General features: G+C 37.8%; 1 protein-coding gene across 7 annotated transcripts; it reads left to right on the forward strand.

Moving 5' to 3' along the window:
- The first annotated feature begins 246 nt into the window (after nucleotides 1-246).
- Nucleotides 247-26,138, forward strand: LOC110885148. Of its 7 annotated transcripts, XM_022129990.2 has the most exons (4): nucleotides 249-599; nucleotides 1,541-1,875; nucleotides 23,570-23,635; nucleotides 24,804-26,138. In XM_022129990.2, the coding sequence occupies exon 4, from the start codon at nucleotides 24,810-24,812 to the stop codon at nucleotides 25,605-25,607; it is 798 nt and encodes a 265-aa protein (XP_021985682.1). In that variant the 5' UTR covers nucleotides 249-599; nucleotides 1,541-1,875; nucleotides 23,570-23,635; nucleotides 24,804-24,809; the 3' UTR covers nucleotides 25,608-26,138. The 7 variants fall into 7 exon arrangements, 5 of the variants coding, with proteins under 5 accessions (XP_035839823.1, XP_035839824.1, XP_035839825.1 ...); XM_035983930.1 differs by lacking the exons at nucleotides 23,570-23,635; nucleotides 24,804-26,138 and adding an exon at nucleotides 14,651-16,065 and having other exon boundaries at nucleotides 247-599; XM_035983931.1 differs by lacking the exons at nucleotides 23,570-23,635; nucleotides 24,804-26,138 and adding an exon at nucleotides 14,651-16,065 and having other exon boundaries at nucleotides 247-593.
- Nucleotides 26,139-27,189: the final 1,051 nt, after the last annotated feature.

Below are 27,189 nucleotides of genomic sequence, written 5' to 3' on the forward strand. Positions count from 1 at the left end.
ACTCTACTAGAGTAATTTGATAATTACCCCACATTTCCCAAAATTACTCTACAGATGCTCAAAATTACTCTACAAGACACATTTTGCTTTTCCCCAGTTATTTGGAAGTTGCTCATAATTACCAAAGTGACACCGCCACTTTTTGCTTTTTCCCTCAATGCGTACGTTTCGTACGTTAATTTTGTTTTTATTTGATCCTTTACCTAGTTTTCAATGTGAAAATATATATGATCTTGTCAAATAATTAGTCTGTATCATTGATCTATCATTTTAAACTCTGGGCCAAGTATGGTCGGACATTGAATGCCAATCCACCGGTATAGGGCCTAAAACTTGAATGCCAATCCACGGTATAGGGTCACCGGTCATGAGGCTTGGAGCCGATGTTGGCGACAGGTAAGCAATACTATTCGTTGTTATGCTTTTTCCTATTCCCCCTCTGCACAAAATCTTGTAGAATCCGCGTCTTCCCTATGATATCCGTTTCTGATTTAAGAGGAAGCCGATTTGATAGATAAGATTGTGAAATGGGCAAATTCAAGAGATAATAGTAGTTCCTTCCTCAAGAAACCTATTCTTCTTCGTCGTCAAACGTAAGAGTATGTAATTTCACCCATTTTTATTGACTTCATCTGCTTACTGCGATATCTCAAATTTAGTAATTTATTTTCTCTCTCCATCTCTATCCCCAAAATGGGTTCATATTTGACTAGGAAAAAAATCCTGGTCTCTATTTTTCATAACCCGTTCCTTTTTACAACCAGAGCCTTGACCTATGAAATATCTCTGTGTTTTAGGGGATGACCCAATTGGACCCGTTAGTTAAAAGACCCAAAACGATCCAAATCTATTAATTCGGGCCAGAATTGCCCCCCCCCCCCCCCCCCCTAGTATTTTGCATGGTTTATAGAGGTTTTAAATGGAACTTTACAAATATAGACAAAGTTTGACTTTCACTTTTCTAAAAAAGGCATTGTTTGCCGGATTCGGCTTAGCCAACGTTTTTTTAAACTTGGCCGGGATTTTTTCAACCCAAAAATTGCAAGCTTATCACACGTTTGAAAGTCATTGACTCTTTTATGTGTTCGTGTTAAGATATATATGTGTTCACGAAACCATAGAACCTTGTATTAAAAAAATAAAATAGTACTTAAGGTGTTATTTTCAATAAAACATAAGAAGTATCTGTATAATTAACACTTTTATAAAGTAACAAACTTGATTAGAAAGTATATGTTGTTGACAAAGCGTAAAAACAAAATATTTAAATAAATTTGAAGTGAGATTTTTGGAAAGATTTTAATGTATGTTACATATTTGAAGTGAGGTTAGTAAATATTTATTTACATTCTTCACAATATTCAACTTCAACTTTCATTTGTTTGTTTCTCAACTACACGCCAATTACTACTGGTGCAATTAGATTCCTACTCCACCAACTTAACTTATGCATAAATTGTTTTTACTCTACCCATTCAAATCACTCTCTGACAATGTGCATCCTTTTACTTATTATCAATGCATGTATTGAATTTTCCAGATCATCCATCAACGCATTCAAATGAAAGCTGCCAAAGTATCTACTAAAAACTATTCCACCCGTGACTGCATTCGAACCTACTGTCACACTTTAAATTCCTCCCCACCACATGACTTGCCATCCACAATAGCATCCCTCGTTGTTCAACCCGAACTATCACACTGATTGTTTTCTGATCTTCGTAACCACATACGGTTTTAGCGTTTGGACCGGCCTCGCAACCTACAAACCTATGCCATGAAAGTGTGTGTGCGCGGGAGCTTCTTTTGTTACAAGATTCCATGGCTGTTCTATCTTCCATTCATTGTTGGAATCGGTGATCTCGGAAATTCTTGGTAAAATCTCTTTCCCTTTATCCTAATCATAGTTCACTTATATTCTTTGTTATTGCTTTGTCATACCATTTATGAAGAGTAGCGTACATATCATCACTAAAACTCTTTTTGTTGTGTATACCCGTTATGTTTACATAGTCTTAAGTACCTAGCTGGATTTTCATTCTTCTATGATTTCAACCATATATAAAATGGATAGATATAACAATCTGAGAATGCGCGCCCAACATTAATCCAATTTTCGAACGAATTAAAAAAACTCTATAATCATGTCTTAGTTGACATGAATCATGTTTCTTAGTAGGGACTTGTCACCTGTGTTCAGTGGCGGATTTAGAGGGTTAGTCGGGTGGGCACAGGCCCACCATACACCTCGGCGGACGGTCCTCTACATTGTCCTTCATCGAGAGCCTTTTATAGAGGATGACCCTGCAATTGACCAGAGAACATTAAAGATACATTGTGTCATATGCGTTTTTTTTTTTCGTCATATACATTTTTCTGTTCTTGGGTGGATAAACAACAATGGTGAAAGAGGAAGAAGGAAAAGAAGATGACTTAGAAAATAGAAAAAGTAAAAAATATACCTATAGTTTAAACCTATTATTTTTTAGTTTTTTATGTCCTCTCTCTACTGACAAAGAACGGCAGTCCACACCAACATTCAAAAATAGTTTTACAGTTTAAAAAACCATAACAATTTCTCATGTCCTTCTTCAAGAAACCACAAACAGAATGATTAAAAAAACCCAATTTTTATTAGTTGATTGATAAATTAAAGCAAACCACCTCCCAAAATTAAAGCCATAAAATGAAATTAAAATATATAAGCAAGTTGAAATCCAACCAATGACTTGGAGAGTATAACTCAGTGACCAGAAAGCAATCCATACATAACAGCAAGCTCAAGTTCACGTTCAAGAGCAACCAAAGCTATACATTGACAACCAACGAACAAGCAAAATGTACTTATGTAGAACCCAATTCAAAACTATGACAAAATTTGATAAAACAAGAATCTCGATAGGCAAAATCTCAAGAAAAAAAAGCATATAATTTGCCTTAAATTACTTGAATTTAACATACAATTTTCAAACTTGGTACAATACTTTTGCTTTTCCTGTTTGCAAACAAGGTAGAAAAAATCGAAAAAAAATGGAGGAAAAGGGAAATCGGTTTTTCTTACCACTGGAAGGAGTAGGCGCTGGACGGAGGCTGGCACTGGAAGATGGAGGCGGCGTTGGACGGAGGCCAGACGTGGGAGGAGCTAGCGTCAGTCGGAGGTAGGAGGAGCCGGCGTCAGTCGGAGGTGAGAGGAGCAGGTGGCAGCAGGCAGGCGCATGGTGATCGATCGGAGATGGAGTAGGCGGGAGAAGGGGAAGGGGGAGGGTTGAATGGTCCGGTTGTTTTAGACCATTCAAACTATAACTGGTTGTTTACCGATTAGGAGCCCCAATGTAACACCCCGGAATATAATTATGTGTCTTCTCGTGCTCGGCTTTGACTTTCCTTCAAGTCAAACACCGCTCGACGTACCAAGCGACACTTTGCTTCATTCCTGGCCACCAATCATCATTATGAAGATCCCGATATATCTTCGTTTCCCTTGGGTGAATAGAGAAATTGGTTTTATGTGCCTAATCTAAAAGCGTCTGACGAGCTCCACCTGAATAAAGAAGCCTGCCCTCTAATATGCTCGTCGTACTGGTTCGAGTATCAGGTTGATCCGGACCGATTAATCAAAAACTCGATTAGTGCCGGATGAAGTGCTGGTTTGGTTGACGAAGAAGCACGTCACACGACTAGAACGGGACGGGTGATAAAAACGAGAGTTTTTTATAGTCCTGTAGGTCGACAGACAAAGAAGCCATCAAAACCAAAACGGAAGTGATTGGTTATGTGTCATTTGGCTAACATAAGTCACAACACCAGAATACTTTAGTGGTATTATTTTTATCAATAACCACAAATAGCATATGAAAAATACTCAAAGAAGATACTAGATGTGTTTGACGTTGAGTAACTATATCATATTTACCCACATAAGAGTAAATATGCAATTGAGACCATGGACATGCTGTGGGAGGATCCAGGTTGTTACATAAACTGTTTTAAGCTTGTTACATTATACATTTTAAGGTTGTTACGTTTTCTATATCTTTGTATTGTTTGCAGTTTAAGGAGATAGAGAGTTAGCTGCCATCCTTGTCATGGAAGTTGACGAGAAGCTAGTAGGAACAATTTCTCTTTTTAAAGTAGCGTTCGTTTAGCCATAATGGAATAGAACTAGGGGAATTGGAATTTGAATTATCTAAAGAATTAAGATGATGTTTAAATTTTGATCATTTTTCTTAGTAGGATTATACATTAGGATGATAGGGTAGGGTTCCAGCGTGAACCTAATCCCATGCGTGAACTGCGTGAACTGATCTGGACCATTGATTTCCTTTTTAGTTGTTAAGGGTATGATTGTAATTATATAAAAAATTATATTTAAATCATTATTTTAATAATTGAATGAAGTTACATCTTTCCTATTTTAAATTCATTATCCACATTATCTTTTATTTCATTTTTATTTTTTAGATTTCGCCACCAGAATTCGGATTATGATTTTTAAGATTCACATAACCTTCATATTTCAACGGTATACACATGTGTACTTTGATATGAATTGAACAGTACACATGTGTACTCAGCATGGTACATATGTGTAATTAGCTACATAATACATACATATAAACAAACAAAACTTGTAAACCTATTTTATATTAAGCAAATAACAATTTCCATAATGTTTGCCAAACCAAAAAAAAACATACAATTACAAGTTCCAGTTTCGTGAAAACAATAAACGCAACATAATCGGAAAAATAAAAAAGACATAGTCTTTTACAACTATTCGTCGCGTTGTATGCCGAATCATCCTTATCGACCAAGCAAACAAACATACGTGAATCATCCTTATCGACCTCATACGTGAATCATCCTTATCGACCTTCCATCTCCACTTTCCTCGTTTACGACGTCTCCTATGATAACACAAAAAACTCAGCAATTAGTACTTTGCATAATTCACAAGTGTACATCAACAACTTTACACATTCAATACACAAAAAAATGAGATATCACAAAAACAGACGCTATACACATGTGTACATCGCATTAAAAACATAGCAAAACCAGAATACACATGTGTACAACGCCTTAAAAACAGAGCAAAATCATAATACACATGTGTACAGCGCCTTAAAACCAGAGCAAAAATCAGATTACACATGTGTACAGCGCCTTAAAACCAGAGCAAAAATCAGAATACACATGTGTACAACGCCTTAAAAACAAGCAAAATCAGAATACACATGTGTACATCGCCTTAAAAATAGAGCAAAATCAAAGTATTGAACAAAAAAACTCAGCAACTTATACTTTGCATAATTTACAAGTGTACATCAACAACTTTATACATTCAATACACACAAAAAAAACTGAGATATTAAACAAACGCTATACACATGTGTACCTCTTGGAGATGGGCACCATTTTACACACCTAAATACCGTCGTTCCGCTAGGCCAAAAACCCTTTAATGTGAATTCTGTTTAAACCAAGAAATAAAGAAACCTAACCAAATCTGAATTTTGTTACCTCGGTTTGTAATCGTAACAATTTCGATTCTGAATTTGGTTTTACCCGAATATTAAACACCCCTACCCCTAGTTGGTTACAAAAGATCACGGCGAAATTCGTCCAGTTGTACTCGTAATGCAAAAAACCACATAAATCACTTTATAAAAAAAATAATATAATTTCTGTAATCAAACCATATATGTGGCACATTAATTAGTGATAAATATATATGGATCAAAAATGTTCTGGGCATGTTGCCACCTCTGCATAGAATCAAACCACACATTACCTGAATCCGTGCTTGTATTGAATTCCTCAAATTGACATTGCTTTTAGCATCAAAGAACAACCGTGAAATAAACAAATTACAGCATAAAGTTCCTTCATCACTAACCTGATTCTATCACAAAGATCATCAAAAACAGTGAAACCCAATATACAATCATGAAAAACCATTGAACATACCTGTGGTAGGCCGCGATTGTTGATCTCCAGAAGAACCAACGGCGGCGCTAGGGTTCCGGTAAAACATGAAGATGGTGGTGGCCGACGGTGATGAAGATGGAAGTGGCCGGCGGCGCTGATATGTCGGCGGCGCTAGGGTTCCGGTAAAACATGTCTGTGCGGCGTATGTGTGTGTTTGTTGAATATATCCACGTCCCACGTTGTGCCGTCGCCGGACCACCATCCAGTGTAAGCTCTCGCCGGACCACCATCCACGGTGGTCGGCCGCCGTGCCGTCACCGGCTCTGCTGCCGTCGTCTGGGGGATATGTGTGTGTGCGGTGTATGTGTGTGTTTGTTAGAATATATTAAAACTGATATAGGGATTTTAGGGGATTACAATTTAATTAGTTTCCATATCTTTAATATGAAAGTTCCCTATTTTACCCTTTTGATTAAAATTTAAATTAAATTTATTAAACCTTTAGTTACAATTCTGCCATTGATCTAAGACCTATCATCTACAAAATCAAGGGCCCAGATAAGTTCACACAGTTCACGCTGGAGAAAATGTTCACGTTTGAACCTAATCCTAGGATGATATTTTATTAAAAACATATATTTTTTTCATTTTACATATAAAATCCGAAAATCGAACAACCCGACCCGAACTAACCCAAAGCCGAATAACCCGAACCCGACCAACCCGAACTTTAAATGGTTCGGTTATCGGGTCACTTTTCTCCTGCTAAAAACCCGAACAACCCAACCCGAAAAACCCGAAAAACACCCCTAGTAAGGGACTGTTTGGCTTCTGAATTATCCACAAGTTTTTTAACTTTTTGTTTGTTTTTTCCAGTAAAAATTTTAGCATATATATAATGGGTGAGGATATTAAGACACCCAAGCAAAATAACTACACACCTTGTATACGGGGCATATACGGGTATACGTTCCGTATTGAAGAACGAATTACGAGGGAATAATCAGTGTCACATCCGTCATTTAATAAAAGTTACACGCCTTGTATTCCCGTATACGTATACGCCTGGTTTAGGGTGGCGGCTATACCCCCCGTATACCGGTATACCCCACGTATGGCAGTCACCCTATACATCGCGTATACCCGTATACGGAGGGCATATCCGCAACCCAAACACATGACTTATACGCGGGTTTGCCTGTATACGGGGGCCAGGGGTGCTGGTATACGACTTGTATACGCGTATACGATCCGTATGGGGTAATCGGGCAGGCAGTTGGTTCATTTGTATGGGTTATGGCTCGAACCTGTTTTTGTTTAAATACATTATGGATCAGTGATATTCGCAAACCCGTAGCCGGGCGACTTGGTTAAGTCACACACGTACACACGAGAGAACCGGGGTTCGAGTCCCACTGTCGTTTCCTTTTACTTTTAAGCAGCCCGGTTCGGTTGTAACTTGTTTTCAAACGTTAAACTGTTCTCTTTGCATTAACAAAATATCATTTTGTTACGTGCAACTGGTGCGTATACTTCTTTGTTAAGCTTAAATCTCTTCAAATTTCCTCACCATCATTTCTTGAATCTTAATGAGTGAACTTTCTTGTTGATGATTGAACGTTCAAATCTTGACTCTTGAGTGAAACGTTCTATACACTGGTTAGTGGTTCATGGTTCATGGTTACTTATTTAGTTATTTATAAGCTGGATGTTTTGCTATGCCAGTAACGCATGACGCGCTATTCTGTGTACAATTTTAGCCCATGGGTTGTGGTGGTGTGCAAAACGTGACGAAAGCCCCGCATCATTTCCACACAGACCGGTATTTGAATGTAAAAGTCGATAAATACCGGTACCGTACCGAACCGATACGTGTAATTACGATGTCAAAAAACCAAAAATGTGGGTACCGGTGGTGGTACCGGGAATTGGGTACTGGTACCCCATACCATTTGCTCATCCCTACCTAATAGGAGAGAACCCTAATAATTTCCCCGAAAATACTACAAAAAGAAAAAAAACAAGTCCGATTAATCATTTATTTTTGAAAATGAACTTAAACTCTTATGGGTTAGACTATGGGGTATGGGGCTTGGGTTGTGGGAAAACGCCCAAGCACCACCCCAGGTGGGCTTGGGTTCTGGCGTGGCCCTTGGGGCTTGGGTTTCGACCGTGGGGTATGATGGGGCTTGGGTTGGGGCATGAGTTGACACCTGGAATTGGAGCCCCCCACCGCCTAGTGACGTGTCCGTGGGGTATGGCGAGGCGTGGGTTGGGCTTGGGTCGGGTGCACCGCTTAGCAGATTATTAAAAAAATACAAAAAATTTATAAAATTCACACAACATTTATAAAAAAACCTAAAATTTCATTAGATTTTTAAAAATTACATAATCCTAAAAATTACATAATACCTAAAAATTACAAAATAAAAAACCTAGAGCGTTAGGTAAATTTCAAAAAGGGCGATCTTGTCGAACGCCTTTCGCTCCTTGCCTAGAAATTCAATGTTCGCCACCGCCACCCGGTCCTCGTGGCTTAAATCGCCGCTCGGAATGGCTTCGTAGTAAGCCTTGAAACGATCGAGCTTGGGCCGTAGCTTGCGCCATTTATGTTGGCACGCGTTGAGGTTGTGGCGGTCATGTCGAACGTTTTCTTTGTAGGTTGCGAATGCTTCCGGCCAATATCGTGTTTGGCCGGGTTGCCGACCCTTCATAGCGTCAACAACGCTTGTGACGAGAGCCAATTCTTCCTCGTGGGTCCAACATGCATCTTCTTAGGGTTGGGGTAGCGGGTTCGTGGGATCAAGTGGGTAGTCGGTGGGGTAGCGGGTTCGTGGGATCAAGTGGGTAGCCGGTGGGGTAGCGGTGGATAGTGACGGTTTGGGATGGGGTAGTCAGTGGGGTTGGGGGTTACATTTATAGGGGATGTTGGGGTTGGGGTGACCGCTTGGCTTGGCCAAACGATTTGAATTTAAAATTCAAACTTTCAAATGGCCCGCTATGACATGGCGGGGTCAGCGAATAGGAGGCCGTCAGCTAGGATGTCAAGACCGCCCCACGCCCCGCTTGAAACCCAAGCCCCAAGGGCCACGCCACAACCCAAGCCCACCCGGTGTGGTGGCTTGGGCGTTTTCCCCCAACCCACACCCCAACCCAAGCCCCATACCCCATAGTCTTCAAGCCGGGCGTGGGGCGGTCGTGACATCCTAGCTGGCGGCCTCATATTCGCTGACGCCGCCATGTCATAGCGGGCCATTTGAAAGTTTGAATTTTAAATTCAAACCGTTTGGCCAAGCCAAGTGGTCACCCCAACCCCAACATCCCCTAGAAATGTAACCCCCATCCCCACCGGTGTGACAACCCTCACAATTACAGGTATCCGTATAATTAATTAATATTTAATTTGTGCTTAATGTCTGTGCTTGACTACAACTATGATTAAACTGCTTTCTGATTTCTGTTACATACATACATATGCATCACATTTCATACTGTCACTTCATTTATTTTATACAAACATTAGTGACAAACTTGATGCACAAAGCACAATTAGCACACTGAGCGCAGAGACATGCTGACAGTGCCAGCACCTAGACAGACAATGTTTTTGAGGCCAGTATGAGCCAGAGATAGAATACTACACTAGTAGGGAGTGTAGGGAAGTGAGGACCATAAAACTGCGTCACTAGGTGATAGTTATAGTGCCGGGAAATGCCTAAAACACACTCTAAATGCAGAATTCTGCGCTTAATAACAAAAATTCAGCATTTAACTATCCTAGTTATGTGCAAAAACTTGACAAAATGGTCCTACATACCTTCCAAAGTGTTGGGAATTAAAAGTGTCATTAAAAGTATTATCAAAGACACCTTATTAATTAATTAAGCACTTTAACGGAACAACACCCAACCGAACAACCGGACTTTACCCGGAACACAAAAATATTGTCAAACACATTGTTTTTATTTTTCTGAGCCAGTTAGGATCCCCGAACACCCTAACACATTATATATTTAATAACACACCAAAACCCACTAACTAAAACACTTGGTTTCTAACTAAACTAGTAACTAGACATTTAAAACCCAACCCTATACCCCCCCCCCCCGGGACGGTTACCATGGGTGTCCCCACCCATGGATTTGTTTAGTATTTTATTTGATATGGTTGGTGATTAAGAAACATAATACACAAGGGTTAAAGATGAAGATGGGTTATAAGATGGCACAAGGGGTTAAGGTACTTCATTCTCATCACAACATCAAACACCAACTCTCTCTCCCTCTCCCTCTTTGGTCTCGGCCGACCCCCACACCACACACCACCACCATCATTCAAGCTTCTTCAATCATTCCAAGGGCATCCAAAGGTGTTAGTGATCATACAAACAAGCTTGCTGTGTTCGGAAGCTCAAGGACCGCTCTCATTTTCTTTTATCCACCACTTTTATACTCTTGAACTCCCCTAGCCTTGTGCTAGTGGTAAGCACTTAGATCCTTGCATTTTACATGTTGTTTAAGTGGTCAATGATGTTTAAGATCAAAACGATAAGAACTCTAAAGAACCATAAACAAAGTCTTGAACATCAACTAACATAGCGATGAAGTATGGTTAAAATGATGATGAAATCATGATATTCTTGTGTTATGATGCTTGTTGAATGTTGTTTGCTAGTAGAAATGATATGGATCATCACATGGTCTTGCTAGATCATGATTAAAAATATGAACTAGCAAGATGGAAAAAGTAAGAATGTTGTGGATGATGGAATCATCCACACATACTATGAACTTGAATAAATGGGTGTTTTCTTGAAAAATAAAGATCAAAGTAAGTTATAATCTTATAGATCTAAAGATCCATGAGTGGTTTTGTGACACCACGTAAAAACGTGTCCAAATTATATATAGACACGTGTCCTGAACTTTAAACGCGTGGAAATTTTGTGAAGGACTTAAATGTCAACATACCAAGCTTGGGCCTTTGAATGACACTACACAGAAGATATATTCTTAATCAAGAGATTAAATGAATATGACGAACCGTGTGAATGTAATCTAAAGATTATAAGGCTTCGGGAATTAAAACGTGTCAACATGTTAAATTATACCTCTGAGTGACCGTTTAATGCCCACAAGGCTTTGTATAATTATAAATACGTTCTCATGCAAATCTGATAATGAATGCATAATTATCCGGTTGAAATTGTGTTGAATTAACGAACCTTTCAAGAGTATGAAGTTCATGTGCAATACCGACAATTTCTTCATATGTTGCCAACTCTTGAAAACTCCAAGGGGACACATTGCATGGCATGGTTATTAGGGGCACTCAGAACTGATCATTTGGACTATTACACTAAATTTTGCTTCAAGATTCGGACAATTGAAATGCATGGTGAAGTGTATAAAAGTTAGAAAATTTTTGTCTTCTGGTCATCGGTTACGGACCGTATGGCCCTAGGCTTACGTCCGTAAAGAGGTAACTGGGCGATGCAAACCAGGTTCGGTTACAGACCGCAAACGCTTGGACTTACGGTTCGTAAAGCAAAGGATACGGACCGCAAGAGCTTTCCTTTACGGTCCGTAAGCTTGTCGCTGGGCAAAAGTTATGGACAGATGTATGTTAAGCTGATAAACCGACTTAAACTCATAATTTTCGGAACCATGGATCATTTGACGGTATATACAAACCACTAGGACACCTGGGGTGATCCTAGGGCCTTCCATAACAGCTGGGATTGATCCAAGAGTTTGTGATCAAGTATAAATAGGACTTTTGAGTTGAGCTCTCATACCTCATTTGCAAATATCTTCAAAATCATCTTCTGGAGCATTGCAAGGACTTGGAGAAGACTATCAAGTGTAGAAAAGATTGCTTGGACCTGTAGTAAGCCTCTAATTACCTGATTAGTCATTGTAGTTAGCTTAATTATCTAAAAGTCAAACTTGACGTAATTTAAGTTTGACTTTCGTTTTAATCTCATGTGGTTTAACTACTGATTAAATTGAAAGTATTTATAAGACCACATTAGTATAGGTGATTAACCCTTAAAAGGGCATCTCCTAATATTCTCGTTTGACTGATCAACTGTCGGGTCAAAATAGTTTGACAAAAAGTCAAACTGGACAGAAGTTGCAAATATGATTAAAACTAATAAACCAAAGGTTCTAAATATTATTTTAACATTCTAATGACCTGGTAATTAGTAAGTAAACATGTTTTATCAGTCCCAACCCGGCAATTAATAGTCTAAGGTCAGTTTATAACCGAAAGTCGCAAAAGCTTAACTTTTGCTTTGACTTTCAGTTCTGACCCGTTCAAGCTTAATTCTCCTATGTTTTAAGCTTCCACTAGGACCACATTACTTAGTAGTATAACCCTCTGGAGTTATATTGCATGATGCCTAGTGGTTTGAATTATATGCACTTGATTGTAATTATCCTTAATAATGCCTTAAACGCCCTTTTTGCATAAAACTGAGATTTTTAGCAATGTGAATGGACTAATACCTTTGCTACTGATATTTAGACTTGCCACGAAAATTTGACATCAGTTCTTGGTCCCAAATAGGAGTTATGCTCGATATCGTAATTAGAAGCTTCTTATTAGTTAATTTGCGATATCTTGCATAATGCATGTTTAAACTCGGATTTTGAATCAAAACTCATTGCCTACTGTTAAGATGTTATTTTTAGGAAATTTTAAGATTTTTGGTCAGATTATTATCTGTTTAAAACATAGAGTTTTTGTATGATTCGGTTAATGACGATAATACCCTTTTTAAGCATAAAATAATATTAACAAAGGATTTGAATGCGAAACCTTTTTCTACTGATTTCATATATTAAATAAATTATTTTGGGCATTCAAAACTGATCAAAACTTCAGATTTACATAAAACATCTTGATTATCGTCAATAAGCGAGTTTTACGCTAAATAGGTGCATAGTATGGTTTAAAACCATATTTAACATCTAAGACTTGTTACCTACTGAAATTTTAAACAAATTTAAATATTGTTACAGTAGGTATAAGTTATGAACTCAGGTTTCCAAAAATGCCCTTAAAAGCCTCTGTGAAATGACCAAAATGCCCTTTCGGGGCATAGTTTGGTCATAAATAGTAAATTTCACATATGTGTGATATCTTACTGATGTAATGAGATAAATTAAATATTTTTACTGATTAGAAAGGACCAGAACTTCAGTTTATTATAAAATCTCTTTTATAAGTATTAAAATTACCAAAATGCCCTTACGGGACTTAAAATGGTTTTAAATACTTTTTGGGCATATATGTTAACATCCTAATGATGTATTAACATATTTTAAGCATAATAACAATTAGGACCTGCATATAATTCATTTGGTTACTTGTTACCCATTTATGCATTCGGATCGGTTACGTGACTAGTTTACGTAAAATAGCCGAAACGGGCTTAACCTTATCATTTAATTCTCATTTTCCAGAATGTATTTAGTTTACCCATATTATACAAGTATCCAAGCTTGTCGGGTCTAAATCACATTCTATCCCGGTCTCCGCTTAATCTAGCGTTTAGAACCGCAAGGTTTCCTTCTAGCTAGCCGGTCTAAGTCCTTGACTTAATTAAAGACCCGTTAGCATCCTAATAGGTTAATTAAATCTTTTATACAGATTAAATAGCTTCCGGTAAAAAGTACCTTCAAGAACCTTAGGAATTTTACTGCTATCACCAGGTAAATACTTTTAACTTATTTTCCTTATACGGGCTTGGGATACGGTATATTAATACCGCTTGGTCGGGTATGGGATTATTTAGTCGGATTGTGATTTAATAAATCCGCATAACCCGTTTTAATCCGTATTGTTTGATAACATAAACATTTAGGGGTTAACGACCATGTCCTGGATATCCTTGGCTCATTTAAGTTAATAATGGCCACGACCTATGCACGGGGTGCAAGCATGCACCCGACAGATGCAAATGCTAAATATTAAATTACCCACAAGTTGGGGATAACTCCTTTGTGGGTTCTATAAGTGGTGAGTCAGTTAATCATGTCCGGCTTACAAACCGGCCCCACATATATGACAAACATGTAAAACTGTATACAAGATTTTAATAAAGATTGTCCCAAGTTATAAATGATTTTGTGCCATGAGCACCTAAATCAATTTTCATAAATGTTTTCAAATTGAGTCAGTTAAATTGTATTTACCAGTGTAAACTGACGTATTTTCCTAAAGATTGATTGACAGGTACTTCTCGAAATAGGCTGGAGCTATAGGGTGTCATAGAGGATTTTGCAAATCCATAAGATACCTGAAGTCTGTAGTTTTTGTTTCTTTGTACATTATGATCCTCCTGTGGATCTTATTACATTCCCGTCTGTATTATTCATATACTCGAACACTCAGACAGTATGGTTTGTAATAGTTTATTTACCCACTTCCGCTGTGCTATATTATTGTGCGTATTGACAATGATGATATCAACTACGTCACGATATTCCTCGCCGGGCCCACCGATAATATGTGGAAATATCGGGGTTTGACAGGTTGGTATCAGAGCCAACATTGAGTGAATTAAACACTAACCTTTTGTGTTTAATCTCAATGACACAATAAGCACATTCCTTAGACTCTCGAGTCTAGGCAAATGACTTAGGATATATCTTTAACTTTCCTTTGTTGTTATTATGTTTTATTTATTTTGTTTTTTTTGTTTTAACAGGAAGTTCATCAACATGCCTCCAAGAGTAAGGGGAAGAGGCAAAGTTCCCATGCGAGGGGGACCGTCGACAGCAGGACCATCTCATAGACGCACTCCATCGGCGTCCTTTTCTACCTCTGACTCTCACGATCTGTGGGCTCAACCTTTTGAGCCAGCAAGACATTCTGTCTCGCTAAGCTCTTCACCTTCTTTCCACCCGTCTTTTGGGCCGCTAGTTCCAGACGAGCCCCAACACTCACACCACTCTCAACAATCTCATGATTCTCACGAGTCTTACCAATCGCACCACTCTTTGCATTCCCATTCGTTTCACCATTCTGATTCCCTCTACTCTCCGGGACAGTTCAACTCAAACGATTATGTTAACAACTTGCTTGGCTACAACCCATTGGGCCCTGAGGACCATTTTTCTCAGGAGATGGAAATGGACGATGATCCAGATCCGGAGATGCAGACACCGGGCCACCCAATTAGCATACCAAGTGAATCTCCATTTCAGGGATCACCTTACCATGGGCCCGACTCGTTTCAAGAGAAAATGGCCACATATAATTGGTTCTTTACCCCATCATACCATAGCTCTCCAGCCCAACCACCTTTGGTTGAACCCCAACTCCAAGCTGTTTCACCACCACCACTTCCTGTTGAGGAGCCACCTCAGCAGCCACCGCAACCACCTTCCGAGCCTCCGAGGCAAAGGAGGAACGCACGTATATCCGTGTGGGGAGGACCTCGTTTCAGTTCTCCCCAGGGTTCGAGTTCTTATCCCCTATTCCGGAGGACCCCCAGAAGGGTGGGCCCTCGAACGCGGCACCTGAGATTGATCCTCCGCCAGTTTCATTTGCACCACCTCAGCCGCCTATGGGTTTTGATAACCCTATCCCGACCTAGCCAGGTCCTACTGAGTATAATCTTTTTGAAAACACGTCGGGATATCCATCGGATTATGGAACTCAAGACCCGTACCTTACAGCTACACAGTATTATCACCTTTACCCTTCTTCTTACCCTCCGACTCATCCAACTGGATACCCGGTTCAGGGTTATCAGTACCCGTCGTACCAGCAACCTCCTCCTCAGTAGCTACAACAGCAGCAACAGACTCAGGAAATCCTGGAGAGGTTAGATAGGGTTGAACACAAGGCTAGGAAGAACAAGGAGAAGCATAATAGCTTCATGAAGGGCCTTGCAAACCTTATCAAAGGGAAGAAGAAGTAGGGGATTGTTAAATTTTCTTGGTTGTTTGTAATCATGTCCCTGTGTGGACATTTGTTTAATTTCAGTATCAAAGTCCCTGCGAGGACTTATTTTCTTATTTCTGTAAGCCCCTGCGTGGGCAGTTTGTCTTTTCTAAGTCTCGTTTAGGGCACCTGTACTTGTTTCAAGTTTAATGAAGTTTTATCTTTGGTTTTTAATTATGTATTTTATTACATCGTGTTGTATCTTTTCAATTTATAATTGATCCGCCAAAGAAAACTCTTAGAGGTATAACCTAGCCAAAGTATTAATTGGCTGTGATGGTACAACCTTTTTAAGATAGCAAATCTCTGTTAACATCTGAAAACATATTGACATTCCTAGTTGTGCGGTACGAGAAACCACACAAGCTTCCAAAAAGTACTTGGATCTTTCCAAGTTACATATAGCCCATATGATCAATGCGAATCATGGCTAATAAACATTAATATGATGTGTACACCAAGACATCCCTTAGAGATGTATGCTTATACGCAAAGGTGTAATAATGACAACGAAAGTTCAACTTATAAACTTCTTGTCAATAAGGCAATGAACTTTGTTCGACCCTTAAAAGATCATTGATCCACGAGATCGGTGGTTAGATCATAAGTCGTCCCTGTGACAAGCTTCCTAAGCTATTTAAATGTCCTTCGAGACGAGCTTAATGATAAATAAAATGTCTTTCACGACATTTGCAGTTGTGGAAATTCTATCTTCCCCTGCCTAATAGCATAAAGAATAGTGTATTCTATTTGATTTTAAATTACTACTTAAAATGGTCTAAATGGTTTAATAATACCATGACCATCTGATCATCAATACGATGAATCTATATAAAATTTAGATATTATTATTGTTTGTTATAGTATTCAGAAATGGTTGGCTCAGATGAAGCAAACAGTCATCCAGCAGAAGCAACACCAGGATTAGTATCACTGGTGCCGAACTTCAAGCCCTGATCACCACGGCAGTTTCTCAGGCGGTAGATGCTAAGTTTAAAGAGCCGAGTGTTGTTCGATCTCAAACTCATTCAAAAACCCATTCTCAACCACACACTCATAAGAAGGGTGAGTCTCAGCACTCATCTAACCAGGGTAGTGAACCCAAGAAGCAGATAGTTCTCGAGCCGACCCCTAGGCACACCAAGGGTTGTACCTACAAGTATTTTGTCTCCTGTAAGCCGAGATTACAGGAGAAAAGGGGGCGATTGATTGTATGAAGTGGTTAGACGAGATGGAGACTGTGATAGACATTAGCGGATGCGCTAAGGAGGATGTGGTCATGTTTGTATCCCAATCGTTTAAGGGCGATGCCCTCACATGGTGGAAAGCGCTAGTACAGTCCACCGGGAAAGTTCATTTGTACAATCTCTCGTGGGAAAAGTTTGTTGACTTGGTGAAGGACACTTACTGTCCTCAGCACGAAGTAGAGAGGATAGAGATTGATTTCCTCACCCTTGTAATGAAGGATCTGGATTGTGGATCCTATGTGACTAGTTTCAATTCCATGTCAAGGCTTGTACCGTATCTAGTCACTCCTGAGCCTAAACACATTGCGCGTTTCATTGGTGGTCTGGCCCCTGAAGTTAAGGGAAATGTTAAGGCCTCTAAGCCAGCCACTTATAGATCCGCTGTGGATCTATCATTGTCCCTCACTTTGGATGTAATGAGGAGTCGGGCAAAGAAGACTACTGAAGAGGGAAAGAGGAAAAGAGAGGATGAACAGTCTTCTCAATCGAACAAGAAGGGCAAGGGGAACTCTAGTTCCAAAAAGGGACAGTCAGGCGATAAGCCCAGGTGCAAGACTTGTCACAAATGGCACTTTGGAAAGTGCAATCGAGACCCACAGGCCAAACCATGTGGGATCTGTAAAAAGAAGGGGCACAAGTCTGTTGAATGCCGGAATATTAAGACGCAACCTGTTATGGTTGCAATGAAAAAGAGCACATTAAAACCAACTGCCCCAAGAACGCAAAGAAGCCTGAAGAGGCAAAGAAGAACAATGCCAGAGTGTTTCAGATGCAAGCAAGGGAAGCGGTGAATGACGAGAGCGTCATAACAGGTACCTTCCTCATCAATAATATTTATACTAGATTCTTATTTGATTCCGGTGCTGATAAGTCCTTTGTAGACCATAAGTTCTGTAAGTTGTTGAATTTGCCTATTAAGACTCTAGACATAAAATATGAGGTAGAGCTTGCCGATGGTACCTTAGAATCAGCTTCAACTCTTCTTGATGGATGTTCCATATCCATTAAGAATCATTCTATCCCGCTATCCCTCCTGCCAATGAAATTGGCTGGTTTTGATATAGTTTTAGGCATGGATTGGTTGTCGCATAACCAAGCCCAAATTGCCTGCGATAAAAAGCTTGTCATTATCAAAACCCCCTCTGGTGAAACAGTCACCATTCAAGGAGATACACAATATGGGTTGCCCAGCAATGTGTCTATTCTCAAAGTATCCCAGTGCTTAAGTGGATGTGTCATTTATATGGCGCAGGTGACTGTGAATGACCCAAAGCGGAAGATTGAAGACATTCCAATCATCTCAGAGTATCCTGATGTCTTTCCTGACGAATTACCTGGATTACCTCCTGAGAGGCAAGGAGAGTTCAGGATAGATATCCTTCCAGGATCTGCGCCTATAGCACGAGCTCCGTACCATCTAGCACCTACTGAAATGAAAGAGCTCAGAACTCAGTTAGATGATTTACTGGAAAAGGGTTTCATTCAGCCTAGCTCTTCACCTTGGGGAGCTCCAATTCTGTTCGTGAAAAAGAAGGACGGATCAATGCGCTTATGCATTGATTACCATGAACTAAATAAGGTAGCGATTAAGAATCGTTATCCTTTACCCAGGATCGATGATTTGTTCGATCAACTTCAAGAAGCGAGTTATTTCTCAAAGATTGATTTGAGATCTAGGTATCATCAACTCAAGGTTCGAACTGAAGATGTTCCGAAGACGGCATTCAGAATGAGGTATGGACATTTCGAGTTCTTAGTGATGCCTTTTGGGCTCACTAATGCGCCTGCAACATTCATGGACCTCATGAATAGAGTCTGCAAGCCATATTTAGATAAGTTTGTCATTATCTTTATAGACGACATACTTATTTACTCTCATAGCCAAGTGGAGCATGAAAAGAACCTTCGGTATATCTTAGGACTGCTTCGACAGGAGAAATTGTACGCCAAATTCTCCAAGTGTGAGTTTTGGCTTGCAAAGTCCAGTTCCTTGGACATGTTGTGTGACAACTGCCACTTTCTGGTAAATTACTTAAATTTAAAGCAATAAATTACATTATACAAATACGTGATTTGAATATCCGAAATGCATGATTTCATGATATACATCTTAGAATACTTATGGAATATTCATTTATGATGCACATGATTCATTTTTAGTGGTTACATTTGAAACAGTGTAAACAATGCATCGAAACAACTAGAGTAGTGCCTCGTAAACTAGCGTGCTGACAAAACTCAGGATCCGCAGAAACTAGTGTAACGATATTTTTAGGACTCAGACGAAAGTCCAACATCAATTATACAATAAACCCTGATAGGAAATACAATGGTTTGGTCGAAAACGTTACCAATGTCCGATAGCACAAAAACTGCCCGAAAACTGCCAAAAAGCACCAAAAGTGTCCATTTTAATATTTTTCCGCAAAATTCAGCATTAGTGTTTTTATTACAAAGTGCAAAATGGGTTGTTAAACTCAAATTCCATATGAAAATACATAGGGAACATCATATTAATATATAACCGAATGTTTCTCTACAACTTTCATAAGCAAACCTTTCGACTATCTTCTTGCGGAACGAACGACAAAAGACTATCCGAACTACAATTTGACATATGTAGTGAGCTAGTGAACATTATTTTGGTCATTTTCATCCTATTTGTGATCATTCTAAGTCTTGAAACATCTTGAAACTTGGTAATATATAAAAACCTAAGCACTTAACCCTTTTAACCTTTTAACCTTAACAAAAATTTACCATCACAATTTTTACCACAAATGACCCCCCCCCACTCTTTGTTTTTTTATTATTTTAATTAATGGATACTTATCCAAATCTTAGGTGGATTATGAGGTGGAAGGGTTAGTCATGAGGTGGAAGAGTTATAACACTCTTCATTAATCACTAACACAAATTACAACTCTTTTACACCTTTATTTTTCACACACTTAAGAACTCTCTCTTCATATCTTCTTATCTTTATATCTTCATCAAGAACACCTTCAAACACCCACTTCATCTTCTTCATTTTTCTTATGATCAACATGGATTTTCATGGAACATAGGATGATCTAAAGCATTTGCAAGCTAAACCAAGCATTTTCATCCATCCAAGAGTTTTCTACCAACAAGATCTTCATCTTCTTTGTTTCTTAAGATCATCTAGATCATCCCTAGCCTAGAGCTAGAAGTGAGCTTCTAAATTTTTTTTTCTTACTTATTTATGTTATGATTATTATTATAACTAGTAATAAACAAAATAATTATACATAATAATATGAAGATAGAAAGAAGCAAAAATACAAATCATGATATGTATATGTTTGTTTATGTTGTGATTAAGATTGTTATTTGCATATTTGATCTTGTTGAGATGATTAAGACATGTATAACTTGTTAGATGATGTTCTAACAATATGATCTAACAAGTATACATGAATATGTTAAAGTTTTTTTTTTTAAAAAAAAACTTACAAGGTAATGGATGATCAAAATTTATGGTGTAATTAAAGTATCTAAGGTTTTTAATTAAAAACAAGACTTTTTACAAGATTATAAAAAGTAACATACAACATGAGATTTTTATAAAAGTTGTTAAAACTAGAAGTAAACTTGGTTTTTGAACTAGTTAACATATGTTATGATCAAGTTCAAAACACTACATGATTTTGAGATCATCTTGACAAGGTTATGTTATAAATCTTATGTGTATTGTTTATAAACGTTATGAGTAAATTGTTGATGTTGATTTAAAAAGAAAAAGATATGTTTATTAAACATGACAAAGTCCTTAAAACAAAGGTTATATGGCAAATTTTCTTAAAAACATCATGTTATAAAAACTATCATTTTTGGTTAAATCTTTACAAGATTTACAAAGATTTAAAGAAAGGTTTTTATAAAAAGAAAAGATTAGATAAATATACATATTTTTTTGAGAAAATATATATTTGTTTATTTTAACAAGTTATGTGATATGTAATAATTGGTGTATTAGTTATATATATCAAAGATAGGAACTTGATTAAAATCATAATAATAAACTCAAGAGACTTTATAATTCAGCATTAGTGTTTTTATTACAAAGTGCAAAATGGGTTGTTAAACTCAAATTCCATATGAAAATACATAGGGAACATCATATTAATATATAACCGAATGTTTCTCTACAACTTTCATAAGCAAACCTTTCGACTATCTTCTTGCGGAACGAACGACAAAAGACTATCCGAACTACAATTTGACATATGTAGTGAGCTAGTGAACATTATTTTGGTCATTTTCATCCTATTTGTGATCATTCTAAGTCTTGAAACATCTTGAAACTTGGTAATATATAAAAACCTAAGCACTTAACCCTTTTAACCTTTTAACCTTAACAAAAATTTACCATCACAATTTTTACCACAAATGACCCCCCCCCCCACTCTTTGTTTTTTTATTATTTTAATTAATGGATACTTATCCAAATCTTAGGTGGATTATGAGGTGGAAGGGTTAGTCATGAGGTGGAAGAGTTATAACACTCTTCATTAATCACTAACACAAATTACAACTCTTTTACACCTTTATTTTTCACACACTTAAGAACTCTCTCTTCATATCTTCTTATCTTTATATCTTCATCAAGAACACCTTCAAAAACCCACTTCATCTTCTTCATTTTTCTTATGATCAACATGGATTTTCATGGAACATAGGATGATCTAAAGCATTTGCAAGCTAAATCAAGCATTTTCATCCATCCAAGAGTTTTCTACCAACAAGATCTTCATCTTCTTTGTTTCTTAAGATCATCTAGATCATCCCTAGCCTAGAGCTAGAAGTGAGCTTCTAAATTTTTTTTTCTTACTTATTTATGTTATGATTATTATTATAACTAGTAATAAACAAAATAATTATACATAATAATATGAAGATAGAAAGAAGCAAAAATACAAATCATGATATGTATATGTTTGTTTATGTTGTGATTAAGATTGTTATTTGCATATTTGATCTTGTTGAGATGATTAAGACATGTATAACTTGTTAGATGATGTTCTAACAATATGATCTAACAAGTATACATGAATATGTTAAAGTTTTTTTTTAAAAAAAAACTTACAAGGTAATGGATGATCAAAATTTATGGTGTAATTAAAGTATCTAAGGTTTTTAATTAAAAACAAGACTTTTTACAAGATTATAAAAAGTAACATACAACATGAGATTTTTATAAAAGTTGTTAAAACTAGAAGTAAACTTGGTTTTTGAACTAGTTAACATATGTTATGATCAAGTTCAAAACACTACATGATTTTGAGATCATCTTGACAAGGTTATGTTATAAATCTTATGTGTATTGTTTATAAACGTTATGAGTAAATTGTTGATGTTGATTTTAAAAGAAAAAGATATGTTTATTAAACATGACAAAGTCCTTAAAACAAAGGTTATATGGCAAATTTTCTTAAAAACATTATGTTATAAAAACTATCATTTTTGGTTAAATCTTTACAAGATTTACAAAGATTTAAAGAAAGGTTTTTATAAAAAGAAAAGATTAGATAAATATACATATTTTTTTGAGAAAATATATATTTGTTTATTTTAACAAGTTATGTGATATGTAATAATTGGTGTATTAGTTATATATATCAAAGATAGGAACTTGATTAAAATCATAATAATAAACTCAAGAGACTTTATAATTAAAGTCTTACAAAACTACATATAATTATGCCTTAAAGACATGTTACGGAAAATACGAACAATCGGACATAAATTATGGTCAAAACGGACGACGGACGAACTTATGGACATATTACCAATCCGAGGACTTAATACGACATCTAGACGATCTTTCGACGCGGACACAAAAATTACGTTACCATTAACGAAATTCCGACATTTTGAAACTTATAAAAAAACTATTATGTTTTTATGAAAGACTTATATTTTTCAAATGGACTATTTTTATATAAATAGGCTTATACCTCTTAATGGACTTATATTTAAAATGGGCTTAAACTAAATACATGGGCTAAGCCCAATATCACTAACTTATGGGCTAAGCCCAATACCAAACTTATGGGCCCAAAAGCCCAACACTATTTAAGCCCAACACTATTTGGGCCCAATATCATAATTTTTTGGGCTAAGTCCAATGACATAAATTGTAAAGAAATACAAGTATACGATTGATACATACTAGACACGAAATCAAGAGGACCAGATCCGACTATATGATATACAAGATACACGATTACTTATATATGTATATATTTGGAAAAATATATATATAATGGTTAAACAATAAATGCATCTAATACAAAGTTCAACGAACAATAAAGACATACAAGTCTTACACATATTTATGACACAAGACTTGTACTCAAGTTATTTACAAAGACCGAAGTGTCTAACAAATATCACAACGATTGTAGGTCGCAACACTGTTCAGGACTACCGCACGTGAAATCATATTTACTTCTACTCATTGACGCAATACTGTGAGTTCATGTCCCCTTTTCATTTTAAATGTTTCTCAAGCTTTACAACTATCGGGGAAAATACATGTACAATAAGTATGATAAGTCAAGGAATGAAACACCTTAGATCATGTGCGAAATTAGGGCCATAACTAAAGCACCATTAATCCAGTTTGGACCAAGGAACAAAGGGTTAGATCTAATGGGTTTTGGCGAGCCCCACCCATGGCCATTCATTTGCCTAAGAGTGCGTTTGTTGCCCTACGGCATGGCGTCGATACAATTAAAATCGTGTAGGGTTGGATTGCTTCCTATTTCGTCACACATATTAATGTCCTTGCAAAACATTAATGATCACGATTTCATTGACACTTTTCATACTATATTTGATTTAAATACAAATACATTCTACCTTTTTCGGATGTATCATACACAACTAAACTGCATGAACTCGCTCAACGTTTGTTGATTTTTCTACTTAAACATGTATTTGAGGGAATTAGTGGACCTTGTCAGGGATTCTAATTCAAGAAATAAGTAGCAAGACTCCATGCCATCTTTTGAAGGGTTTATCTATTATATTGCCGCTTTGCGGTGTTATAGTGGACAAAGCCTTAATGTTTAACACTTTCGTGTTGGATGTATGAAATAATAACAACTTATTTTCTTTGAATGGTTTGTAAATTATAAACTTAATGTATGTTGCGTATCTTTTGAACAATTATGGTAATGGCAATGGAGTATGTTTTATTCATTTAGTATGTTTACTTATATCATTATGCAATGAGAACCAACCGATCACACCTCGCGCTTCCGCTACGAGCAGGGTGTGACAGATTGGTATCAGAGCTTCGATTGTAGTGAACCAGGATTCTTTGTCGAGTCTAGTCTACAATCACTAGGGAACCTCTCACGAAAACAATTTATACAAAAACAAGAGTTTTCATTGCATAAACAATTTTTTTTCTCAAGGTCTAGCACAACAAAAACAAAATTCATATCATACAAATCAAGCAAGGACATTAAGTGCCTTAGTCTCTAAATGGTAGACATGAAACATTAAGTTAATCCGCACAACACAAATAGAATAACTTAAAATGAACTTATGTGATTTCAACATTTTGTGTATATATATATATTAATTGAAAAATTAATTATTAATACATACGTCGAACAAATTATTTTCCAGGATATCATGTCTTCCTCCGAAGGAAGCAACATTTACGACGATGTGGATCCTATGACACCTTCTTCAGATGATGATTACATACCGGAGGTTCAGGTTATTACATCGGATAGTGAGACGGGATCTGATAGCGATATGGATGATTTTCAGCCATTCGCATTTCTAGGGGATATTGTTGACGATGACGTATTAGATGTACCTCCACTACTCAATGACATAGTTATCATAGGTCACCCGGAGGGTGAACATGTAGTCGAGATTATACCTTTGGATGTCCTTCCTCTTGCTATGGTGCCTTTCGTCGACCTCGACGAGGATGATAACGACATTGTCCCGGTGATTCCCCTGGAGCATATAGATGATGACTTAGGAGACGGGGATGTTTATGATCTGCTTATTCTAGATGTTGCTGCACCGGTAGTACCGATTATTGTTCTTTCTTCAGATTCTGACACTGACTCAGATGCTCCTACGGGTGCATCTGTTACATCTTCTGCACTACTCCCAGTCGAGTTGGATGATGTCCTACCAGATGAGCCAGTTGTCCCTGCACCTGGTCACATTCTTACACCACCACATTCTCTAGCTCACTTACCTGCTGAGGAGCCTAGTCAGGCCCCTGTTTCCGAGGGATCTATGGACCGTATTCGACTCATGCGATTTGCCCCTATCCTACCACATACAGACCATAATAACGAGGCAGGACCATCTGGACATGCCCATATACCGCCCAACGCACAACATTCTCCACCACATGTTATGCCTATTACAGATCCGTACCATTCACTACCAGAGCATTTCTACTGATGCCTTTATCCTCTCTCTGCAGTCTCAGATTGACATACTTTCTCACGGCGTTCATGAGCTTTAGCAGCTTGCTGACGGCAGACCACCACCACCAGGGTCACCACCGTTACCCCCACTACCACCACAGATGACACCGGCAGAGTTACCAGCTCGAGTGCTGACACTCGAGCAGCAGATTGATCTCCTTATCCGTTTGGTTCATGATTTGGAGGAGAGAATGTCTTACTTCATCAGCTTGTTATTTCCGACTCCACCACCAGTTTTTCCTCCACCATAGACTTTGTGTTTGCAGGTACTTCTTTTGTGACAGGTAGCTATATCAGCGTTTTGTGTACATAGACTCACACCAAGTTTCAAGACAACTGAAAGGCTAAAGACCGCATGGAATGAAGGAAAAATTTTGCCACCTTGTATATGTACTAGTCTAGTAAGACCGGGGGATGTAACCCGAGTCTATTTTGATTTCCTTTTCAAAAAGAATCATGTAATCAGTTGTCAGTTATATATATAAGAAAACTTGGTGTTATCCTATATGTGCATCTAAATGTTATATGATACATGTTTTGTTGCTTGTATTGTTTGGTCTATTCGCATGATATATTGCTTGATTATATTTTTATTAATGTTATAAATGTGTTTTATATACTTAGTAAAAATATTTATTAACAAACCAACGCCTAAACTTAATCGTATATTCTTTTGGAAGAATAATGGTGCCGAAAAGAAAACCTCCACGTACCCGAACATCTAATCTACCCCCACCTCCACCAATGCCTACAAATGAGGCAGAATTGAATGCACTAATAGAAGAAAGGATTTCCCAAGCCATAGCCCTCTATGAGGCCTCACGTGCTGAACACAGCGGTGGCACTGGTGGATCAGGAGGCCCACGACACGACGGTACCTCTGGCGGAACCAATACCAATGGATGCACATTCAAGTAGTTTTTAGACTGCAAGCCACTCAATTATGATGGCACAGACGGTGCTGTGGCTTATGTGCGTTGGACGGAGAAAACGGATTCCACCATAAGAATGAGCAGATGCTCTATTGATCAGCAAGTCACCTACGTCACTGGCTTGTTCATCAATGAGGCCCTTACATGGTGGAATTTACAAGTGCAAACTTTGGGTGATAGTGTAGCATACAGATTGACATGGGAAGAGTTGAAAGAAAGGATGAGAGAAAAATATTGTTCTCGTGCTGAACTCCAGAAGTTGGAGAACGAATTTTGGAATCTTACTATGGTCGGATCTGATATTACTGGGTATACACAAAGGTTTCACGACCTGTCTCATGTGATTCCTTATTTGGTTACACCAGAATACAAGCGTATTGAACGCTATATTTGGGGACTTGCTCCTGAGATCCGAAGCCATGTTACTGCAGCAGAACCCACAAATATCACACAGGCGGTAACTTTAGCTGTGAGCCTTAATGAAGACACGATCAGGATGAAGAAATATAATGTGAAAGGAGATGAGAAGAAAGAATCACATGTCGAGTCTTCCAATGGTGGAAAAAGGAAGTACTCAAATTTCAAGAAGGGAACTCGTAAGAACAACAACTACAACAATAACAC

The sequence above is a fragment of the Helianthus annuus genome, chromosome 15 (genome assembly GCF_002127325.2).
Source record: "Helianthus annuus cultivar XRQ/B chromosome 15, HanXRQr2.0-SUNRISE, whole genome shotgun sequence".
NCBI classification, from domain to species: Eukaryota; Viridiplantae; Streptophyta; class Magnoliopsida; order Asterales; family Asteraceae; genus Helianthus; species Helianthus annuus.